Source organism: Xyrauchen texanus, chromosome 12, assembly GCF_025860055.1.
Source record: "Xyrauchen texanus isolate HMW12.3.18 chromosome 12, RBS_HiC_50CHRs, whole genome shotgun sequence".
Taxonomy (NCBI): Eukaryota; Metazoa; Chordata; class Actinopteri; order Cypriniformes; family Catostomidae; genus Xyrauchen; species Xyrauchen texanus.
The window spans coordinates 35,077,557-35,087,991 of NC_068287.1; the positions used below are offsets into that span (position 1 = coordinate 35,077,557).

A 10,435-nucleotide genomic window follows, 5' to 3' on the forward strand; every position below is an offset into this window, starting at 1 on the left:
CATGTGTGGTGCTACACAACTTGAATTGCTTGAGAGAGAGCCTGTGGGTGTCAGAGAGGGAGAGGAGATGAGATACGGACGATTTTCATGCACGGTAGCAAGTTAATGACTTTGTTCTTCTCTTTCTAATATTAATTTATACAGTTGTCTGCATCAATGATGCCACAACTTTGTCTATTCATCCATTTAGACTATCTATTTTATGCATTTCATAACAATAATAATAATTATAATAATTATTATTATTATTAGACCTATCCTGATATTAAAGTCACAGCATAAAGTGTAGCTATTGGTATTTAAATTGTATTGGGTTTAGTTTTGGGATTGCCCTGCAGGTGTCTGCATAAGTCTGTGTCCTTACGATGTTCTTAGCGGTGTATGATTACCACGGAGCACTCGTTAATCTACGAGTATTTTCAAGTACTACTCAAGTTACGATGCTTTTGGGAAACAGGCCGCAAAACTGAGATTAATCGTAAATTGATTCTACGATCTACTTGGGTTTAAGATGCTTTTGGAAAACTTGGCCCAGGTCCATAATCCAGCCCTGTTTCCGACCCCCTTCACTGTTACCAGTGATTACAAAAGCGTTTCACGTTTAACAAAACATTTTATTTAGAACTGAACACAGTTGAGTCAATTACATACTTGATTTGCAGGACAGTCATCAAATGCATCGTTGGCTATACAATTGAAATTTTCATGTTGCATGCAAGTAGTCCGGTCATATACAGTGTATTGTGTTCACTGTGTGCTTCACAGGTCTGAAAATAAATCACCATGTGATGTAATAAAAACATGATTTATAGCATAGTTGTGAATTACACTTGGTCTCATAGAATCACGTCACTTCAATGCCTACATTTTTGCAAACATTTTAACATGGTTCATTGTATGTATCATGGCAGTTTCCTGGTGAAATGACAATTGGAGGCACCACAACAACAATTACTTTTATATCCTTTCACTCAAATCACGAGTAAAATGGCAAATTTTCAATTCATAAACACATACTTTTCGCCCTGTTCCTCACATAACTCTATCTTATAATATCAAAACACTTTTACTATAGTGACTTATAAGGCGATACATTTTAACATGTTCTTTATAAAACCAGTTTTATTTGCAAGCTTGTTCGAGTCATGTCATCTTTTCTTTTATGACACTATTATTTAGGTTAAAGGTTTAGGGTAGGGAGGTACTTGATAAGCTATTAAACTTAAATCCATTTTTGCTTTCAGCACCACACAGTGGACATTTCACCTTTGAATCTGCCATGATAAGTGTAAGGAAGCACATCACATAATTTTTCAAAAATATCCTCTTCCCACAATCATGTTATTTTTATGAGATCAGGCTGTGCAAAAGTACAGTATTTACGGAGAACGATATATCACAGTATACATTAGCGAGGTCAGAAGAGGAATAGAAGAAATCAGGCACAGAAACGATAGAACAGGAGCGCGGGATTATCAAGACAGGCACAGATCAAAGATAGATGTGAAATTAAACAATTTTGTTCGAGTGTCATCACAGTATCTGTATATGTGCTCAGGACAGTGTTCATAGCCCATATGCTGTCTCGTCTGTATTTTGGGTGGAATTGAAGTGGACTGAACCACTTTGTCCAAATTGCTTAAAGGGATAGTTCAGCCAGAAATGAAAGTTCTGTCCTTGTTTGCTCACCCTCATGTTGTGTCGCAGTCACCATTCACTTTCATTGTATGGGAAATAAATGCAATCCAAGTGAATGTTCACTAAGGCTAACATTCTGCCTAACATCTTTTTGTGTTCCATGGAAGAAAAGTCATGTAGGTTTGGAACAATACGAGAATGAGTAAATGATTACAGAATTTTCATTTTTGGGTGAACTACACCTTTAAGGTTTCTGTTGAACAGAAATGATATGGTAAATGAATGGAAAATCCCAGTCTAACCTTTCAACACATCTAAAACAAGGTTTGCAAACTTTTAACATCATTTTAGCATTTGGTTGTGGGAGGAAGGTTTGACCAGTGCATCCTGGGAAATGTAGTTTGAATCACTGCTCAGGGGCAAAGATGTAGTCTAGAGCCTGTCTCTCTGCAGCAGCCACATTAGGGTGCCAGAGATCCACGCTGAAGATAACTCTAGAACCATCTTCAGCACCTCCTAGAGGACACACATAAAACTTGTTAGTTTGTTAGGCATACCTCGTCTTGTTTCACTGTTCCCTCTTGTTTGCCATTTTTGTCACTTTTTGCATTCCATAGTTTTCACTTTTGTCCTGTATGTAACTCCATAGTCTCTTTGTTAGCGTTCGTGTTTTCCGTCATTGCTTTCACCTGTCCCTCGTTAACTTGCCACTTGCCTCTGTTTCTTCCCTCGTTATCTTGTTTGGTGTTCTGTTTGTTCATTGGCCCCTTAGTTCTATGTTCATGTATATATACCCTGGTTTTTGGTTCAGTCCTGGTCTATCGTTGAATGTTGCTAGCCGTGTGTGTGTGTGTGTGTGTGTGTGTGTGTGTGTGTGTGTGTGTGTGTGTGTGTGTGTGTGTGTGTGTGTGTGTGTGTGTGTGTGTGTGTGTGTGCGTGCGTGCGTGCGTGCGTGCGTGCGTGCGTGCGTGCGTGCGTGCGTGCGTGCGTGCGTGCGTGCGTGCGTGCGTGCGTGCGTGCGTGCGTGCGTGCGTGCGTGTGCGTGCGCGTGTGTCACTTTGTGGGGACCAAATGTCCCCATAAGGATAGTAAAACCCGAAATTTTTCACCTTGTGGGGACATTTTGTCGGTCCCCATGAGGAAAACAGCTTATAAATCATACTAAATTATGTATTTTGAAAATGTAAAAATGCAGAAAGTTTTCTGTGAGGTTTAGGGGATAGAATATAAAGTTTGTACAGTATAAAAACCATTATGTCTATGGAAAGTCCTCATAAAACATGGAAACCAAACTGTGTGTGTGTGTGTGTGCGCGCGCGCGCGCGTGCGTTCGTTCCCTGCCCGTTTTGTTTTCATCGTATGTTCATTTCCCCATTGAGGGTTTTCCTTTGTGTTTCTTGATTGTCTCAGTTAATAAAAGTAAGTTTGCATTTAGATCCGCTCTCATCGTCTGCCTCCATTCGTAACATAGAGTAAGTTATAATAATTATCCATTGAGCTATAAGGTATTTTCCAGAATGTACAGTAGGGTTCTAGGTTCAAAATGAAAAAACCTAATTAAAACCTTGAAATGAACAAAGTTTTAGAATTTTTAAACATTAAAAAATAAAAATGAGAGATCAAAACAACTTTCCAAATAGAGTTCAGATTGGCCAAAAATTTCAATATGGATTTATCAAATTCCAAACTCAAAAAATAAATTATCTGAGCTAATCTATACACATTCATTTTAAAGTTCTATATGCTTATTGTATATCAACAAAATTCTTGTGTGTCTATTTTTATTTCTACTCTCAGACCAAGTTGATACATACATGAGACATAATTCAGAGCTCCATTAAGTCTCTATAAAGACAAGTCATAGCTCTCCTCAATTAGTTTTATGTCATTTAGCAATCAGCATTATTATGAATTATGAGGTTTGGACATTGTCGCTTTCTGACCATTATGTGAGAAGGTGTGCAGGAAAGAGTCATCCACAAGGAGGCAATGTCCTTCTGACCAACATTGAGGCTCTCCACCCACCACCAGCTCACACTTAGAAGGAGTCTGAAGACCTGAGACAGACAGAGAGAGAGAGAGATTACAATGAGGAGTAATTTTCACACAAACTCACAAAAATTACTCTAATGTAAAATTCTAGAAAGGGCGATTTAAAGAACCTATTTGAACATGCAACAAGAAAAACAAACAAACTACCCAGAGCATTAAACCAATTTGGTAGTCTGGCCATAAAATGTAAAAGCATCATATAAAGATTAATCCATGTCTTCAGAAGCGATATGACAGGCATGGGTGAGAAACAGATCAACGTGTAAGTCCTTTTTTTACTATTAAGTGCTATAAGGTTTCAACAACTTTTGTTTTAGGTGATTCACATTCTTCATGCATATGGCCACCTACTGGCAGGGAGGAGAATTTACAGCAAAAAAGGACTTACATTTTGATCTGTTTCTCACCTGCACCTTTCATAGCACTTCTGAAGACATGGATTTAACAACTAGTGTTGTATAGATTACTATTATGCTGCCTGTATGTGCTTTTTTGAGCTTCCTGTTGATTTAAATTGAACGAACCTACAGAGCAGAAGAAAGAAAGTCATACATATCTGGGATGACATGAGTCAATGATGAGAGAATTTACATTTTTGAGTGAACGATACCTTTAACTGTTGCTAACATATGGGCCTTGAAATGCCACAGGTGTAAATTTGATGTCTGAGGTGATGGCCTCATCAGCAAATTAGTGTTTTCTGTTCCATACAGGTTTTACAACAGCTACATATCAGCCAGTTGCTTGCAGGCATTCACACTTTTTGCACAGATAGGCATTCACTATTTTATGACATAAAGATGAATAATTTCAGTGTTTCTGTGTCCTGACTCGTGACTCACCAAGATGGCAGCGCAGTCGTGTATTTGTAGGACCATAGGCCCCTCCCATTGTGGCCCCAGGGCCCAGGAGCCAGAACCCAGCAGACCCCAGAGAGTTACTACTGATGAAGGTTCTGAGAGACAGAAGGGTTCGGTATGTATACGGACATGCACGGCAGTTACTGGCCACACACACTCCAGCGTTATAGATCGGGAATACTGCCTGGCCCTGAGAGTGATAAATACAAAAGCTATCACACACAACACATTTTTCTCTTTAAATTTGTACAAATGTATATCTGCTAAAAATGTTTTTTTTGATTGGTCCATTGTTTTGACAAGGAGTCAATGCAGCGCTCGTGGTGGAATACACAGAAGAAAACAATAAGACATGCCATAGCAGTCTTATTATCTTATATGTATACGCCTGTCAAGCCCATAGTTACATAGATCAAATAGATGCTTACTTTCTTCCATTAAACCGTAATGAGGCAGAATGTTAGAGAATGACTTAACATTCTGCCTAACATTTTTTGTGTTCCACGGAAGAAAGTTAGTCACACAGGTTTGGAACGACATAAGGGTGAGTAAATGACAACAGAATAGTAACTTTTCTGTGAAAAATCCCTTCATTCCATGGAATGATTGCTTGAGGCCAAGATGAGGCTGGTAGGTATAGTTACCTTTGATCCTTGGTAGGTCCACCCTAGTTTTGTATCAATTCCCCTCTGGTAAACTGCCTGGAACTCAGCAAGGATAATTGGATAAGTGGCCTCCAGAACCTCAATATCATGGCGATGAGCATCCCTGGGAAAGAAAGGTATGCTGGGAACATCTGGGAGGTAGAAGAGATGAGGTTTCTGTATGGAGGGCCGATCATTTATTCTGGCCTAGACAACAGAGAGGAGATGTTGATGTAACAAAGAGTGAACAAAATTTTGAAGATATTGTTCAAACAAAAGTTAAATTTCTGAGATTTACTCACCCACATGCCATCCAAAACGTGTATGACTTTCTTTCTTCTGCTGAACACAAAAAATATTTTTAGAAGAACATCTCAGCTCTGTAGGTCCATGCAATGGAAGTGAATGGTGACCAGCACTATGATGGTCCGAAGAGCACATAAAGGCAGCATAAAAGTAATCCATTCAACCCGAGTGTTTAAATCCATACAGTGCATTCAGAAAGTATTCAGGCCCTTTTATTTTTTCCACATTTTATTATGTTGCAGCCTAATGCTAAAATACTTAAAAAAAACAAAATCTAATCAATCTACACTCCATACCCCATAATGACAAAGCATGGACATGATTTGGAAAGGCACACATCTATCTACATATGGTCTCAGCTGAAAATGCATAAAGGAACTGCTTGTAGTGTAGAGCTCAGAGACAGGATTGTGTTGAGGCACAGATCTGTGGAAGGCTACAAACTGTTTTGGCTGCATAGAAGGTTCCCAAGAGCACATTGGCCTCCGTAATTCTTAAATGGAAGACGTTTGGAACAACTAGGACTCTTCCTAGAGGTGGCTGGCCAAACTGAGCAATCAGGAGAGAAGGGCCTTTGTAAGAGAGGTGACCAAGAATCTGATGGTCACTCTGGTTGAGCTCCAGAGATCATGTGTGGAGATGGGAGAACCATCACTGCAACACTCCACCGATCTGGGCTTTATGGCAGAGTGGCCAGACGGAAGCCTCTCCTCAGTGCGAGACACATAAAAAAGCTCCTAAAGGACTCTCAGACTGTGAGAAACAAGATTCTCTGGTCTGATGAAACAAAGATTGAACTGTTTGGCCTCCATTCCAAATGTCATATCTGGAGGAAACCAGGCACCGCTCATCACCTGTGCAATACCATCCCAATGGTGAAGCGTGGTGGTGGAAGCATCATGTTGTGGGGGTGTTTTTCAGTGGCAGGGACTGGGGGACGAGTCAGGGTTGAAGGAAAGCCGAACGCAGATTTCCTTAATGAAAACCTGGTCCAGAGTGCTCCGGACCTCAGACAGGGCCAAAAATTCACCTTCCAACAGGCCAATGACCCTAAGCACACAGCTAAGACAACGCAAAAGTAGCTTAGGGAAAAGAGTGGCTTAGGAAAAACTGTCCTTGAGTGGCCCAGCCAGAGGCCGGATTTTAAACCAATCTAACATCTCTGGAGAGACCTGAAAATGGCTGTCCACTGAAGGTCCTCATCCAACCTGACAGAGCTTGAGAGGATCTGCAGAGAAGAAGGGCAAAAAAAAAACAAATCCAGGTGTGCAAACTTGTCGCATCATGACCAAAAAGTCTTGAGGCTGTAATCGCTGCCAAAGGTGCTACAACGAAGTATTGAGTTAAGGATCTGAATACTTATGTCAATGTCATATTTAATTTTTTTATTTTTAATACATTTGGAAAGTTATCAAAAATCTGATTTTGCGTTGACATTATGGGGTTTGAAGTGTAGATTGATGAGGAAAAAATAAATAATTAAAGCATTTTAGCATAAGGCTGCAACATTAAGTGTGAAAACAATGAAGTGGTCTGAATACTTTCTGAATGCACTGTATCTTCAGAAGAGATATAATAGGTGTAGGAGCCATGTAATTGGGGTGATGTCTGTTTAAATTCTAAATGTCATGTGACTGGAAAGAGGGTGTGTGTCATTGATTAGCCAGGTTTAAAAACACCTGTTGTTGTATGTGTAGCAAGGAGGAAGGGGGTGAGCTGGGAGCACGTATTTTTTGTTGACCGTACAAATGGTTCAAGGTATCACAAATGTCTTTTAATAACGCCAATCATCTGAATTCATGCTTTTAATTGCTACAAATCTTTGCATTTTGGATGACCATTAATTAAAGAATGAAGACGCAGACATTTTGGTCTACCTTGTTGACGAGTCACAGAAGAACTCCTTGTTTAGCCCCTCAGCGGCAAATCGTTTGTTTTTATTGAAGTCGCTATATCAATAGGTGTGGGTGAGAAACGGATCAATATTTAAGTCCTTTTTTACTATAAATGTCCACTTTCAGTTTCAGATTCTTATGTTTTTAGCGATTCACATTATTTGTGCATTTCACCACCTACTGGGCAGGGAGGAGAATTTGTTGTAAAAGAACCTAAATATTGATTTATTTCTTACCCACACTTATCATATCACTTCTGGAGATATGTATTTATCCACTGGAATTTATATGGATTACTTTTATGCTGCCTTTATGTGCTTTTTGGAGCTCAAAGGTCTGGCCACGATTCACTTGCATCGTATGGACCAACACAGCTGAAATATTCTAAAAAACTTAATTTGTGTTCAGCAGAAGACAGAAAGTCATACACATCTGGGATGGCATGAGGGTGAGTAAATGTTGAGAGAATTTTCATTTTTGGGTGAACTATCCCTTTAAGATTACAATATTTGAGAAAGTGCAGGAAAAGCCTAATCTCCTAGGTTATGAACTGCTTTTCTGGCCTCCGCTGGTTTAAGCTGATCTCCCAGCCAAGGATGCCCCAAACCAAAATTCAGGAGACAATCTAAGACCAGCCAACCAGTATAGGATGGTTTAAGTTTTTTTTCCCCCTTTATTTTTTTATTTGTATATATTTCTTTTAGGAGTGTTCTGACCTGACATCTGCCATTTTCAGCTCACCATCTCTCTCTTTTTTTTTTCTCTTCACTACACTCCACTTTTCCCATATCTGACCTGATTTCGGAGACCCTTGTGAATACGACCCATGCCGGCCCAACTGTAGCGCTTGGCATACTCCTGTAGTGCTCTATACAACTTCCTGCTTCCTGCTGCAGCCTCTATGGGGAAAGGAGCATGGCTCCACACCGGCGTCAGGTAGCTCTCTGTACCCTCCTCTTCCTCCACCATCTCCAAGGTGATTGCTGCTGATGCTTTGGGGGCAGAGTGTCCGGGGTCGACAGGGGACCGACTGGATGACCGAGAGAATGTGGACCGGGAGGAGCTGTTTTTGAGCATTCCAGGGTGGGAGGGCGGGTCAGAACCCACACGGTAGCAGTACCAGAGGAAGAGAAGGAGGACGGTCCAGAGCAGCCCACTAAAGGGGGGACCACCCAGCAGCACACATGGGGGAAGCGGCACCAAGTCCAGCGACCAGGACATAGTGCTGAGAGAGTGAGCTTTAAAACAATGCATAAAAAGGACATTCATGTAATTGTATTTTCTTATAGGCATGCTACACACTCAAAACAAATATTTTTGCTGCTTGTTCAAATTACATAATTAAAATGAACTAAAGCAACACAGTTCTATATAATTTTGTCACATCTTGATTTATTGGGTTCTGTTTAGAAGTTTACTTAATCCATTTGAGTTGGGATCATGAACCCTTTTTGTGGTGTTAATGTATCACTGATTAAACTGGGCAAGTAACTTCCATTTCCCAGCATGCTTTGTTTGAGAATGGATAAGGAGAGTAAATGTTAAGTGTTATTATAGTTTTTGTTTAAGATGAATATGAAGGGAGATGTTTGTTTGTGTTTAACGAGTTTGTTATGTTATGTTGAGATTCAAAAGAGTTTGCTATGTGGGAGTTTTAGGGGTCACCATAATGGTGAAAAGGGGAACTTGAGCTAACGATGAGGACAGATAAATATGGCACATTGCTCACTGTTGCACAGCATAGATATTAAACTACACCCTTGAGTGCTTCCAACTAGCATGCATGTAACATACTAACATTTTCTTTCACTAGTTAGTACATAAGAAATAAAAGATTTATATGAGTTACATGTCTAATTTTATTAGGTTTCCCTAATTCAACTAGGTTCTTTCTACACAAAGTGTTTGTGTTGAGATTACATATACATTTTAAGTTAAGAAAACTCATTGGAACACATGGAACCACTGTCCACGAATGAATCAAGTTCAGCCAAAGATATATTTTTTTGTGCAGTAGCTGTCTCGTTGCCTCAGTTATAAAATCATAACCCAATAGCCAGATAGGTACTCGTTACACGAGGCTTCTTCAGTCTGTTAAATCAATATACACTATAGCTCCCCATTCCTACATGTTTATGAGGAAGAATTACAATTCAGCAGACGATGAATATGTCTGCATCAATCCAAAATACCAAATGCTTCCCCACAGTGAGATATTGCTCTACTGCATAATGATTCCTGCTGCAGTCAGTTTGTGTTGTCGCTTTCATTCCTCGTACTCACGTTGCTGAAACATGGAACAAGGATGTCCGGGAGAGAGCGACGACGGAAAGAACCGATTTGCACCGAACATTACAAGTTACCATTCGGACACTTGCAACGCAATTGAGTAAGCTGTAGTATATGTGTGTTAGCTTACCACTTCTCCACGCCTTACTCAGTCTCTCGTTCCCCCCTTCGTTCGCACCACGTACTTGTTTATCTCTTTCCCGGTCTGCAGCCCTGAAAATACAGGAGATTCCGCATTCACTGCTTCCGGAAGGGGCTGTTCACGCCGAACGTGGTTTTGCGTCGTCCGCGCTGGAAACATTTGCTAGACTGACGTATTTGACCATTTCACCCCCAGCGTCTTGTCGCGTCAATATAAAGAGCTTCAAGTGTTAAAAACGCGTCTCGAGGCAGCTATGTCTGGCTTTTTTATTTATTTATTTATTTATTTTATTGACGCCTTCGGTGTGAACGGCCCCTAAGAATTGAAGAATGACTCCTTTACGAAACGGACCAAACAGGTTTTTTTTTTTTTTTTTACCTTTGTCCTTGCACTGACGCATTTGAATCCACAAGGCTCTGGTTGACGTTAGCACTGAGTCGCGTCCCGCGGTACAAAGCAGGGCAAGTTTCAGCACCGGGCTGCTGGACAGCTCCTATGCAGAGCGCCGTCTACGTCTTGCACTACTGCAGTTCAACCACACTGAGGCGCCAACGAGGTGACCAAACGCCACTAAAAAAAATACCCTCAAACCAACCAAACACATTGACA

The 10,435-nt window shown here is 40.4% G+C and overlaps 1 protein-coding gene across 3 annotated transcripts; it reads right to left on the reverse strand.

Moving 5' to 3' along the window:
- Nucleotides 1-605: 605 nt before the first annotated feature.
- LOC127653317 (aspartate beta-hydroxylase domain-containing protein 2-like) lies at nucleotides 606-10,434 on the reverse strand. 3 transcript variants are annotated; one of them, XM_052139968.1, is made up of 7 exons: nucleotides 10,205-10,430; nucleotides 9,815-9,897; nucleotides 8,191-8,633; nucleotides 5,195-5,401; nucleotides 4,533-4,740; nucleotides 3,582-3,695; nucleotides 606-2,154 (listed from the first exon to the last, which is right to left on the reverse strand). In XM_052139968.1, the coding sequence occupies exons 3-7, from the start codon at nucleotides 8,614-8,616 to the stop codon at nucleotides 2,045-2,047; spliced, it is 1,065 nt and encodes a 354-aa protein (XP_051995928.1). In that variant the 5' UTR covers nucleotides 8,617-8,633; nucleotides 9,815-9,897; nucleotides 10,205-10,430; the 3' UTR covers nucleotides 606-2,044. The 3 variants fall into 3 exon arrangements, with proteins under 3 accessions (XP_051995928.1, XP_051995926.1, XP_051995927.1); XM_052139966.1 differs by lacking the exon at nucleotides 9,815-9,897 and having other exon boundaries at nucleotides 10,205-10,434; XM_052139967.1 differs by lacking the exon at nucleotides 10,205-10,430 and having other exon boundaries at nucleotides 9,815-9,937.
- Nucleotide 10,435: the final 1 nt, after the last annotated feature.